The sequence below is a fragment of the Pezoporus flaviventris genome, unplaced genomic scaffold (genome assembly GCF_033815535.1).
Source record: "Pezoporus flaviventris isolate CSIRO_AGI_PZ_B2104156 unplaced genomic scaffold, CSIRO_AGI_Pfla_v1 ptg000007l, whole genome shotgun sequence".
NCBI lineage: Eukaryota > Metazoa > Chordata > Aves > Psittaciformes > Psittacidae > Pezoporus > Pezoporus flaviventris.
Genome location: NW_026892555.1, coordinates 10,904,315 through 10,917,419, shown reverse-complemented (window position 1 = coordinate 10,917,419; position 13,105 = coordinate 10,904,315). Strand labels below are relative to the sequence as shown.

At 45.8% G+C, this 13,105-nt stretch overlaps 1 protein-coding gene and 1 long non-coding RNA gene across 3 annotated transcripts in view; one reads left to right on the top strand and one right to left on the bottom strand.

Annotated features, from left to right (window-relative positions):
- The window catches only part of LOC133266513 (uncharacterized), a 32,142-nt gene extending 27,002 nt beyond the window's left edge, over nt 1-5,140 (bottom strand). Inside the window, exon 1 of the long non-coding RNA XR_009742436.1 lies at nt 4,758-5,140. This is a non-coding gene — a long non-coding RNA (uncharacterized LOC133266513). The remainder of the gene's footprint in view (nt 1-4,757) is intronic.
- Nucleotides 5,141-5,520: 380 nt separating this feature from the next.
- RNF139 (ring finger protein 139) lies at nt 5,521-13,098 on the top strand. 2 transcript variants are annotated; one of them, XM_061447764.1, is made up of 2 exons: nt 5,521-5,551; nt 11,045-13,098. In XM_061447764.1, exons 1-2 carry the CDS (start codon nt 5,536-5,538, stop codon nt 12,853-12,855), a joined length of 1,827 nt encoding a protein of 608 aa, XP_061303748.1. In that variant the 5' UTR covers nt 5,521-5,535; the 3' UTR covers nt 12,856-13,098. The 2 variants fall into 2 exon arrangements, with proteins under 2 accessions (XP_061303748.1, XP_061303747.1); XM_061447763.1 differs by lacking the exon at nt 5,521-5,551 and adding an exon at nt 5,807-6,106.
- The last annotated feature ends 7 nt before the right edge of the window (nt 13,099-13,105 follow it).

Here is a 13,105-nt window from a genome sequence, read left to right as displayed (position 1 = left end):
AGAGCCTTGGGTGACATGGTTTAGTGTGAGGTGTCCCTGCCCATGGCAGGGGGGTTGGAACTAGTTGATCTTAAGGTCCTTTCCAACCCTAACTATTCTATGATTCTATGAATATCAATTGCTAGGACAAATTTCTAGCATCTGCTCTGATACTTTAAATGTATTTTAGTACTTTAGCATTGTAGTTATTTTGACTGTGTGATTTGTAGTAAAGCATGCTGTCTTTTCTACTATAGATTAATAACAGGATTGAGTGGAGAAACAGGCAAGCACATACATAAATATTGCCTGTCTCAAGCAAGATGATAAAAAAAATCATGGCAAGAGAAAATACATACTTGGCAGTAATAAAGGAAAGGATTGTTACCCATTCTTTCTTTTTGCTTGCTCAGTTAACTCTTTAAATCAGGTCAGGAACACTTACTTGGCAGCTCTGGAAAGGAAGGTAAATCTCTGTGGCAGAAGCCACAATGTGTGTATGGCACTTCAGACAGACAGACATTGCTTCATGTATGTTCTTGGAAAACAAAACAACACCAGTGTCAGTGACGGATCAGGGAGGAGTGATCTGAAGTGGCCCGTTTCCCTATGGCCCCAGCACAGAGGAGAGCCAGAGCGAAGACAGCCAGAAGTAAGTGCTGCCCTCAGCATGGCTTCTTGGGCAGCTGGATGGTGTTGTCCATGTCTGCTGTCCTCACCATAGAGAGGCCTGCAGCACATCTCCCTGTAGCCAGAGGGATGCCAGGAAGGGGCTGCAGTCCCTACATGTACCCTATGTCTCTTTCTTTTCTTGTCTCCTTGCTAAGTATGATGGTCATAGTTAGGAAGTAAGAGAAATATGCCAGTGAGCAACTGTTAATATAATTCATAACCTTATCACACTTTTTTTCTCAGCAGAGAAAAACCCATAAGGCTCTTTCTCTGCACAGTTTTATGGAAAACTGTAAACCATGAACAACAAGGCCTAACGCATTTCTTTGCAATCATCTCTTTAAAGAGAATGAGAAAGTTTGTCATTAAAGGAATATGGTGAGAATTATAGAATTGGGAGATTTTCCTCATGCACCTGGATGTCAGTCATCCTGTCAGGATGATCCAAGACTCATCCCTGTGCTTTGACTCTCTAGTGTCTGCCTTGCTTTGCCAAGGCAGAAAACTCTTGAGGCATTTTGAACTTCCCAAGTGAGCATCCTCTTCAACAACATAAACCTGCCACCCTCCCACTGAGGGGAACGCAGTGAGTGCTCTTGGGTTACAGACATGTCACACAGATGTGAAATCAAAATCCATCTTTCACACAACCTAGTTGTTATGATCTGTTTTGTCAAACACTCACTATGAGTAAATTGCCTTCTGCTTTCTTAGCTTCTTCTAAGATATGCTATCTAAGCCCATGGCATTCAGCAGCAAAGAAGGAACAAACCCCAAATGTAAAACAATAATTAATCTTAAACACACTGATTTTTATAAGGAAATTCTCAATATATTGAAAAGGTCCCATGACAATAACAATATTTACAGGTTTTACCTTCACTTTTCAAATCTTACCTTGATTTGATTACTTTCTCTTCAGAAGACATAAACTATTCTTGGATAAAGACTAACGGTGTCTTTTAATTGTAGAATTGTAGAATACCAGGTTGGAAGGGACCTCAAGGATCATCTCGTCCAACCGTTCTAGGCAAAGCACCCTGTCCAGCTGAACTTACAAGTGTTCAATGCTGGAGAATCCACCACTCCCCTGGGGAGATTATTCCAATGGCTGATTGTTCTCACTGTGAAAAATTTTCCTCTTGTGTCCAGTTGAAATCTCCCCAGGAGTAACTTGTACCCAACACCCCCTGTCTTTTCCATGTGACTCCTTGTAAAAAAGGAGTCTCTATCTTCTTTTTAGCCACCCTTTAGTTACTGGAACATGGGATAAGGTTTCCCCTGAGCCTTCTTTTCTCAAGTCAGAACAAACCCAGCTCTCTCAGCCTTAAAGTGCATAGATATCAAACTGCAGAACAGCAAGTTAGATGTATGAAAGTCTGTGCCTCTATATGCGCTAATTGCCAGGTCATTCTCATTAGCAGCACATGCTGACAACGCCTGAATGCAGCATTTCAGTGTGCAGAATTATGATGCTTCCAAGAGCACAGCTGAGTGTCACCCACTGCTGAACCCCCCCAAAGCCTACACTAATAAACCACCAGTATTTGTCTGTTTAAAAATACAGACTGGTCTTTTTCATGCTAGAAAATCATCCTGGGAGAAGAAAACCCACTTAAGATTCCTTCAGTGACTCTTGGGTTTTGTTTCAGTGCAAAATATAGACATCCTGATGGATTGTAATTAAAAGCTGTTGTGACAAAATTAAAGACATACTGTACAGAGCTTTATTCTTACATAAGGAATGCAAAATGGTATTGAGTAATTCACTGCTAAAGGTATCTGGGAAGGAGATATTAAATGTGGAAATAGTTAATGGATTGCTACATTCATTGCAAACTAAAACACATCTTTGACATGCGTATTTTGCACTGTTAGCAGCCAGCTGCTTTCATGCTTACAAAATGCACTGTTGTTGTATTAGGCAAAATTGACACGTGGTATTTCAAGGCAAAGGTATCATGTCTATTTAAAGCTTTTTAAGACCTTGTAGTTAGAAGAAAAACAGTACTCTAAAACCTCCCCTGCATATTTAGTCTTCTTACTTACAAAAAGTGGCTTTTGCGAGACCATGTAATTTTGTAATACTGATGTGAACATTGGCATTAATCCAATAAAGCCTTTGTCTTGAAAGGCTCGTGACAGCACTTACGCAAAAGGAGGAGTTTGAAAAACTCAAAAATTGTTTTGTCAAAAAGTAGGTATAGATGTGGCCATCATATATGGGTACAGATCCTAAATGTGGCATGGCAGACTTGAGACTCTTATAGAATCACCGAATGGTTTGGACTTGAAGGGACCTTAAAGGCCATCTAGTTCCAACCCCCTGCCATGGGCAGGGACACCTTCCATGACATGGTCCTACCATTCCATAAGCTAACAAAGATTGCTCCATGTCCACTGATTTCAGCACATGCTACTTATACAGCTGCAGCTCACAGAAAGCACCAAAGGCTGCCTGACAATGTGTAGTTATGCAGTTCCTTTTGGTCTAAACATCTCGATTTGAAAAATGTAAGTAATTTTTTTTTTTTAAATATGAATTTTGACCACTCTGAGCTGTCAAAAAAACCACCAAAGTTGTTTTTACACAACTAAGAGTAAACCCCCAAACTTCTGCCACATACCGCATAGAACGTCAATGGATTGTAGTGACTTGTATTTGTCACTGAAATGAACCGATCTGCACCTTTCTGACTCAGAGCCTGATATTGGATGTGTACTAAATTGTTTGGAAAGCATTTTTGAGTGTTAAGTTCTTATTTATTATGAAACTGCTCCCCAGGGCATGTTCTTTTGTACTGCCTTGTCATGGGGTGTGGGCTTGACACTTGACACGCTTACCAAGTCAGATACACACCGCCACAGTGATACGTGGAACAACCTTCACCTTGGAGTTCAGGACTGTTTGCCCTTAACAGTTAATCTATATAGATAAATAAAGGAACTTTCTGCTTAATTTGTTCATTTGTTTATGAAAAGAACTTGCAAAGTCCCCAGCTAAGAAAACATTTTTTATATCGTATTAATATGAATGCACTTAGGATTTAATGCCCAAATTTACGAAGATGTTGAGCCTATATTAAACCTCAGAAATAGAATCATAGAATAGAATCATAGAATAGTTAGGGTTGGAAAGGACCTTAAGATCATCTAGTTCCAACCCCCCTGCCATAGGCAGGGACACCTCACACTAAATCATGTCACCCAAGGCTCTGTCCAACCTGGCCTTGACCACCACCAGGGATGGAGCATTCACAACTTCCCTGGGCAACCCATTCCAGTGCCTCACCACCCTAACAGTAAAGAATAGGGGTTTTCTTCGATTTATATATATATAACTGAAGTGAATTCAGTAGAGGTGAGCTTGTGTTACAAAGTTGAATCGGGTTTATTATTCCTCACTTGAAACTCTAGTGCAAACTGCAAAATTAGAAACCTCCAGTAGGTGTCATCTTCCTACATCTTGCACACAGCATAATAGAGTTTTGATTCTTTTTATTACATTTAAATGAAAAGAAGGAATCTTTAACACTGCCACAAGTTTTCTGAAGAACAAGTGTAAAGAAATGTATTCGATTGAGCTGATATGCTCCACTAGCACTAGAATTTCTGGTATGTTTGCAACCTGGAACTGCTTATGCCCAAAATAATTTGCAGATACCCATGACTGTACTTACATGCCTAAATAACATCTGTAAAATATGCTTGTAAATGCACGTATTTAAACCTGAAAATCCCTTTAATGGATTCCATTTACTCCACATGTCCTTGAAGCGATATAAATATGTATTACAGCATCACCTCTGATCCTGAAGCTTACCAAAACAGATGTAAGATCCCCTTTACTGACAAGGATATTAAATGAAGTTGAACGGGGCTCGGGAGGACAGGGAATTAAAGTACCCAGATCTGCTTGATTTACAGCTCTTTTAATTTCAAACCAAATACTTTTATTTATATCCAGCATCTTATACTTGATTGAGGAGTAAAATTATTCAGGCAAGTCTGAATCACTGTGATTCAGGTATCTTCAAATCTAAGTCAAACAAGCACTTCTGACATTTTAAACCCTAACCTCTGTTATTTGGCATGGGGATACTTACTAGGTCAGAGTTATGCCTTTCAGCATGTGATTACACTTTGTCCATGGGTTTTGTAATACAATCCTTTAGCAATCCGGCAACATTTCTGGCTTTGTTAGCGCAGGACATTGCTGAGGACAGTTCCTGTGCAATACTGCTGTTGGCGATCCAAAATCCTCTGAGCACAATAGGACTTCCAAGGGCTTAAGCCATGGACTACCGAGGCTGATGAGAGGGCTGAGCTGCGGCAGGTGGAGCTGGTGCGGACACTGGCACAGGCCAGCAGGGCAGATGCCAACAGGCACACGACAGGGGTGGCCTGAAGCGGGGTTTGATCTGCCCAAGCGATGGGGTGCAAAATGCCCTTTTGGGATGGACTAACGTTGCTTACACGTGTGCGTTTGTTTTTTTAATATACTTTTTATATCAAGTCAGCCTTAAGTTTCTGATAGTCCCTGTGTCTTCTGTGAAGATGCATGAGGGAGGAAACAGGTTTCAGAGGAAAATACCTTTCTTCCCCACACGATACCGGCCTACAGCCATGCGCTTAGCCAGAGAGCACTTTTGCCTCACACCCGCCAGGACAGGACGCTCCACTCACCCCTCCCTCATTAACCGCTCATCACCGTCCCAGGTGAACGCCTCACTGCGCGGCGGGGCAGGATTTACCTCAGCGCTCCCGCACGCCTCGGGGCGGGATCCCTGAGGTGAACAGGCGGGGGAAACCCGCGGCGGGACAAACAACGCCCCGGAATCAGGAGGAAAGGGCTCTTTGTGCTGGAGAAGTTGTAGGAACGCGATGGACGGGCCCGTGGGTGTGTTTTATGTAATGACAGATGCTGCCTGCTCTTCCCCTCCGCTCCCGTAGACACGCCCGAGGGCAAGCGCGGAACTCCCGGGCAGCGCCCGCCGCCACCGGGCAGGCCACGGGGCCGCCTCACGTCTGGGCCCAGGGGCGGAGCCGCGCATGCGACGCCCGCGCGGCCCTGCCCCGCCCCCGGGGCCCGGCTGGGGCCGGCGCTGCCGAGGGAGCGCAGAGGAACATGGAGGCGGCAGCGGCGCAGCGGGGGGCCCGGGCAGTGGGCGCGGGGCGGTAGCGAGCGCTGCAGCCGCCACCCCTCCCCACGCAGCCACCCCTCCGCTCCCTACGAGGCGGGAGAAAGGGGGCTGCGTGCCCCCTTCGCAGGGGATGGCGGCCTCGGGCCCTCCGCAGCTTCCGTGGCTGCGGCTGGGCCCGCGGCTGCGGGCCGGGCTGGAGGTCGCGCTGCGGGTGCCCAGCCTGTTCCTCATCGACGCCATCTTCAACTCGTCCCCGCTGCCGGGGGGTTCCCTGTGCGCCGCGCTCCTGGGCGTGCTGCTGCGGCTCCTGGGTGAGACACCTTCCCCTCCCGCCCCGCCGCCCTTCGCCGCCTGCCGGGCGCTGGGGGTGGGCACCCCTCCGGGCCCGGGCCCGGGCCCGGGCCCTCCTCGCTGCCGGCATTATTTACGGCCGCAGGCGGGGCGCGACGCCGCTTCCCTCCCCCGTCCCCTCAGCCCACCGCCCTGTAGCGGGCTGCTGTCGCGGCCTGCCTTCCCCCCACCCCAGCCCGGCTCTGTCTCCTTCCTGCCGGCTCCGTTCCCCTGCCCTGGGCTCCCCCAAGTCCCCGCTCGCGTGGATCATGTCCCTGAGCCCCGCTCGGTGTCCGTTTCCCCACCCCGCCTCCGTCCCCCGAGTCCCGGCGCGGGGCCGGCTCCTCCTGCCTGCTGCTCACCCCCTACCCCACCCCCCCGGTGGCGTTGTCGCTGTCGGGAGGCGCGGGGACCCGGCGGAGCAGAGCCGCGGGCTGCGGCCGTTGACGGGAGGGCTCCGCTCGCCATGTGCGCGAGGAGTGGGGGCCGTGAGTCCCCCCTGCGGGCTTCCGCGGCGGAAAACGTGGGGCCCCGGGGCTGTAGGGTTTTGTTTGTTTGTTTTCAAGCACGTTGTGTTATCTCCTGAAATCACGCTGTTAAACACTTACGGTAGGAGCAGCAGTTCAGAAATGCCGGGTATTTGTTTCCCGAATGAAAACGAAGTCTTTTAAACTTGCTCATGGTTATTTTTAATAGCCTGGGATGAAGGTTGAAAATCACTGGTGTAACTAGGTGGTACTCTTTCGGTATTGTTATCTTGGGCTCTTGCATAGATTCGGTTCTGTGAACTGCTGTAGAGGTGATGCTGCGTTGGATTATCACGTCTGGAGCTGGGAATGCAGAGGCAGAAAGGAAAGGAGAATAGAAAACACAGCAAGAGCTTTTTGCAGGCCTGTGGCATGATGATTCTGTGTTTTGTTTGATGTTTAATAGTCGGAAAGGAAATAGGTGGTATGGCTGTTGGGATAGGCAGTGGAGAAGAGTGGTTGAAAGGGGAGGGTGCACAGTGAGAAGGCAGCGGTGATGGCATTGTAGAACCTGAGGCGTAGAAGGCAAAAAGTAAAGGATAACCCTGCCCCAAGACAGCATTGAGAGTGGAGGGAGAAGAAAGCAAAGCAGATGCTTAATTTGGGCAGCTTCCCCTTTGGCAGTGGGAGCCTGGGAAATGGCTGCTTGGTGAGACGTGAGGCTAAGCAGGTCTTGCCTCACCTTTGCCTGGCCTGGCAGCTGATACCCACAGCTCTGTGACCACAGGGAGGAGGAGGAGGTGCTGTCTCCCAGCTTCCCATTTTCTTGACCCTTTGTTCCAAAGTTTGGGAATTGTGAAGAGTGCTTCCCATTGATAATTCCGTTTAAAAACCTGACACTGCAGTGCCTCACCAACTTAATTTAGGAGTTCCTTATTGTATTGAGATGCTTTTTTTTTTTTAATTTCAAGGAAGTGCCTTGAAATTAATCCCACGTAAATAAGAATGGTGGATATATTACATGATGGTCTCAAATGTGTGATACTGGGATCAACAGGTTAAGGTGCTTTTCAGGATTGCATGATCACGTTTCTGGAAGGGTTTGGGAGAAGTGGGTAATCCCTGCCTCCTGCAAAAGATCTTTGGGAACAGTTTATGCCAAGGGGCTTATCTTGTACTTTGAGACAAGTGGTCTGTGGTTCTTGGCTTTCCGAAATTAAAGAGAAATTAAGCGTAACTGCTTAAAGATGGTGTTCCTTCCATGTGGTTCAGACAACAGGGTGCTTTTGCATCTATTTTTTCCTCATTTGAATTCAAAGATTACAGGGTTGGGGTTTTGCTGCTGTTGGGATAAATGGAAATATTTATTTTGGATCGCTCTGTATTTAAATAGTGAGGAAGTTGTCCTTTTAGTTACCATTTGCAGGCTTTGAAAGACTGATTCCCTATCTTCCCTGTAGCACAGTATTAGTTAGGATGAACACAGTTTGCTCTCTAGATAGAAAGATTGTAGCTCCGTAGATATCAATAGCTTTCAGGGCTGATACTGAACAAGTGCTGAAACACTCTGGGAGTAGAGGTCTCCAGGAGTGGGAACAGAGATTGGGATGGTTCTGAAGAAGTTTTACTGCAGGATTCCTCAGTCTCATTCTTCCCTCACTTATTTTCTACACAAATACATGGAGTTACACGTGGCACAGAACCAACATCTCCAACTGGAGCACAGATCTTTAATCTCATTAACCTTGCTTTGTCTCCAACACAATGTTTACCTTTCATATCTTGGCATGGGTGTTTTAACTCCCATTCCAGCAGAACTGTGACCCCCAGGAGGTGAAACTGGCTTTCAGGCAGGAGTCCCTCCTCAGCAGGGATGCAGAAAGGGTTACTGTAAATACTGGAGTCTGTAGAAAGATGTGGGAGCAAGTGGAATGGCTGGGGCTAGGGGAAATGTAATTTGGCAGTTCCACACCCTTAAAATACTGATGTGTAAAGGTAGTTGAACCCTGCAACTGACTGAAAGTTGCATCCTCAGCAGTGTGTTACTATAAAGACACTGATGAGTGGCAGGAATTAAAGGGGAAAACAATGATGGGCAAGAATTCATTGTAACACTGGAAATGGGTTAAAAGGAATTGCTCATGGTTTGATTAACTGCTGTGTTAGAGGCCATACCAGAGACAATTGGTGATGGGGTCGCACAGTGAAGGTGAGCAGCAGTATATACAGAAACATGAGACAACTCTTACCAAGGGAGGAACTGCAGTGTTTTCCATCAGAGGGAAAGTGGGAAAAGATGGGCTGCTTGGTGAGCACTTTGCAGGGCAGGGGGAAGCCTTCTTATGGCAAGATGGACTGAATGACATGGAGACAAGGGAGAGGAGAGCTCACCTCTCTTTCTGAGATTTCAGTTATCTCCTGTAGTCTTCTGAGGTTCCTTTGGGTTGTCTTGACTTTTCCACGCAACGGTTGGCAGCAAAATGCTGCACCTTGTTAGTTCCTCTTCAGAGGAGCCAGTAGGCCTGACTCTGCTGTTGACTTGTAGTACTGTGTTTAGGGCTGTCTTGCAAGTGAAATGGTTGTTTTGAGATGACCTGTAGTGCCTAAACACAGGCCTGCCTGCTACTGAAACTGCAGGGAAGATAACTAGGATTTGTTAACAGGCGTGTTTGAGAGCAGCCTGCTCAGTGCAAAATGCATCTCCTTTCCCTCAAATGAGCAGAACTGGGTAAATAAGGAGCTAGTTTCTGTGCCTGCCAGGAAAGGACAGAGGGCACTGACATATCTGGAGTGTTCATTTCCCAAAGGTGTGTGTGTGGCGTGCAGAAGGCAGTGAAACTGTCCAGCTGATGTTAAAACAAGTGCTGTATGTAAGGCATGAATATTCAGGGGGTTTTGTGGCAGAGCTGAACTACAATACAAGGTGCTTTCTGGAAACTGACTGTGGCTTTTCCTCAGTTCACTGCACAGGGTTACCAGGTTAATGATTAGTTAAGGAGAATATTTTTGTATCGACCAGTGCTGCTGGCAGGGAATACTGTAAAAGTGCATTCATAACTTCTTCTGTAGTCTGCCTTTTGCATTGACCCTCTCCCGTCGCATTCAGTCCTCCAGGGTGTTGGTTGTATTATTGTTTTTATGCAAGCAGCTGGCAACACTACTGATGGAATCAGATGCTGGGTCTGAGCAGAGTTTTTCATTCCCATGATCTTAAAATCCCATGGCTTACAATATATTTTTAAACACTTGATTATGGAGGATTTGGAACAATCTAAAATACAGTCATCAGAAAAGACTGATGCTGTCCTCCAGTAGAATTACTTGTGATTTCATTTGTTTCCACGTGGAAATTGAAAGAAACTTAGTAAGTTGTAGAGGTCAAAATCTCCCCAAACTGATTTGGATGAGAAAGCAGTTGCAGTGACTGGAAGCTGACTGAGAAGCCAAAACCAAAAGCAATGTGTTTTCTGAAGGTGATGTTTAAGGAAGTGAATGTAGCGGTAAGTTCCATTTAATGTAACACCTGATAGGGCAGAGCCTTTACGGATGTGGTACATAGTGATGATGTTCATAAGCTGCACTACAGGAGTTTGCTGCAAGGACATAAATAGAACACAAAAGCACTATAGATGCTATGATAGGATTTCTCATAGGAAGGCACAGACTTCCCAGTCATGGCCAAGATGTGCTCATGGTCAGTGTGAGGGAAAGGTGAGCAAACAGGAATTTCAGGCTCTGAACCTGATGTCTGACAAGGAGGATGCAAGTTCACACTGGCAGGGGCAGCAGGTGCAGGTTTGGATTCTGTGTACAAAAACTTGTACTACAGAAGGTCTTCTCTCTGAAGACTGTTTCATGATATCTCATCAGGACTGAAAGCAAACTGAAGGGAACTGGAAGAGCAACGTCTTCCCCCAGTAAACTACAGCGAGTTTTGACTATTTTCCCATTAGGGTTAAGCTAAGTTGGTGACTTACCTTTGGTACTCCAGCTTGGATATCTGTAGTTGAGTGCTTTGCTCAAGTGAATTGGAGGATTTACTATTTTATTCATTCCTTACTAATTTTGCCTCTAATGTGGTAATTCTTTTCTGCTTTTAGAACTTAACTACCCTTAGACTTCAAGGCTGAGGCTGAAGGGCTGGGAGCTGTTGCTGCTCTGGTCTGAGACTGCAGATGACCTTAATAAGTGATTGTGATTTACTGCTTGCATTGCTTTGCACTGCAGCTGCAGGGAACAGGCATATTAAATGCAGAGCTGAAGTCATCTTCTGGAAAGGATGTCTGTTCTGAAAGGATGAAAGTTGTTCTGGAAAGGGCCCCATTGGTAATGCAAAGTTATGAGTGACTAATGGGGAAGTGATACATGAAATTAATGTAGCTCCAAAGCTCATAGGTTACAATCTGGTGTTGAATTTCTGCTGAGAACTAAATGACTTCAATGTGTTTTTAGGTGTCTTTGTCTCCAGTGTTGTTCTGGTCTTACAACAGCGAGCACTTTTCAAGTTTTATATGATCGCCTCGGCATTCCTGCTGGCTGCAACTTCAGTGTTGGTGAATTACTATGCTGCTTTGCACATAAACTTCTACAGTGCCTACTACACAGCTGCATTTGGAATCCAGATCTTCCCTCATAAAGGACCTTCGCTATGGATGGCGCTTTCCATCCTTCAGCTGACCTTTGGAATTGGGTATGTTACACTGCTGAACGTGCAGTCCATATACTCTCAACTCATCATCCTGGATATACTGATTCCTGTCATTGGCTTGATTGTTGAATTACCTTTAAATGTCCGGCAGATACTAGTTTTTATTTCAGGCCTGGTTCTGACACTAAACACCACAGCCATTTTGGTGATGAAAATTAAATGGTTCTATTACTCGGTGCGCTACGTTTATCTGCTGGTGAGACACATGTATCGCATTTACGGATTACAGCTCTTGATGGAGGATACATGGAAAAGGATTCGGTTTCCAGCTGTACTGCGTGTCTTCTGGCTAACGAGACTTACAGCCCAGGCTGTGGTATTAACATATGTTGTAAAGATGGCTGAAACTAATACAGAAGAGAAATTCTTCTTGATATCGTGGGATAACTGCTGGGAACTGCTCTGCAGCCTGATCATAAGTGGGTGTGACTCCACTTTAACTGTGTTAGGCATGAGCGCCGTCATCTCCTCCATCGCGCATTACCTGGGGCTCGGCATCTTGGCCTTCATCGGCTCCACTGACGAGGATGACAAAAGGCTGGGGTTTGTAGCGCCCGTCCTGTTTTTCATCTTGGCTCTGCAGACCGGTTTGAGTGGACTGAAACCAGAAGAACGGTTGGTGCGCCTGAGTAGAAACATGTGCCTTTTGTTGACCGCAGTCCTGCATTTTATCCATGGGATGACAGACCCTGTGCTGATGTCTCTCAGTGCCTCCCACGTGTCGTCGTTTCGCAGACACTTCCCTGTCCTGTTGGTTTCCGCTTGCCTTTTCATCCTCCCAGTTCTGCTCAGTTACATCCTCTGGCACCACTATGCACTAAACACATGGCTTTTTGCCGTGACGGCATTCTGTGTCGAGCTCTGCCTCAAAGTAATAGTTTCTATTACTGTTTATATATTGTTTATGATTGATGGCTACTATAATGTGCTATGGGAAAAACTTGATGATTATGTCTATTACGTTCGGTCAACTGGCAATATTATTGAGTTTATCTTTGGAGTGGTCATGTTTGGGAATGGAGCTTACACAATGGTATTTGAGTCAGGCAGCAAGATCCGCGCTTGCATGATGTGTCTACACGCGTACTTCAACATCTACCTGCAAGCAAAGAATGGCTGGAAGACGTTTATAAACCGCCGGACTGCTGTGAAGAAAATAAACTCGCTTCCAGAGGTAAAAGGAAGTCGGTTACATGAAATAGATGATGTCTGTGCAATCTGCTACCATGAGTTCACCACCTCTGCTCGCATTACTCCATGCAACCATTACTTTCATGCACTTTGTCTTCGGAAGTGGCTGTACATCCAGGACACTTGCCCTATGTGCCATCAGAAAGTGTACATTGAGGACAAGGAAAACACCAGTGTTTCCAACAACAATGGGTTTGTGGCACCCAATGAAAACCCTGTAGAAGCTGCAGAAGAAGCTGCTGATGCTGAAAATGAAGTAAATGAAGATAACGACAGTTCTGACAGTGAAGAGGAAGACAGTGACTGTGTGGCACAGCAGTCAACTGAGACTCTGAATGCTGACTCAGACTCTCTTGGTGAATAATGCCCTTTACAAAGCCGTGAGGTATTTGTTTAAAGCTGACTTCCAACAATAAAAGTATCACTTTGTAGTTATTGTCCTTAAGCACAACAGCAGTATCTCAGTGTTGAGTCTGTGAACAGTGGTGGTTTACTGTGGTGTGTGCTACTGTAAATATACCTCTGATTTTTGCTGGTCTCTTTCATGGCCACCTGAAAATTATGTACATTATTGTACATGGAATAAAACATTTTCACATGTTTTTAAGATGGTT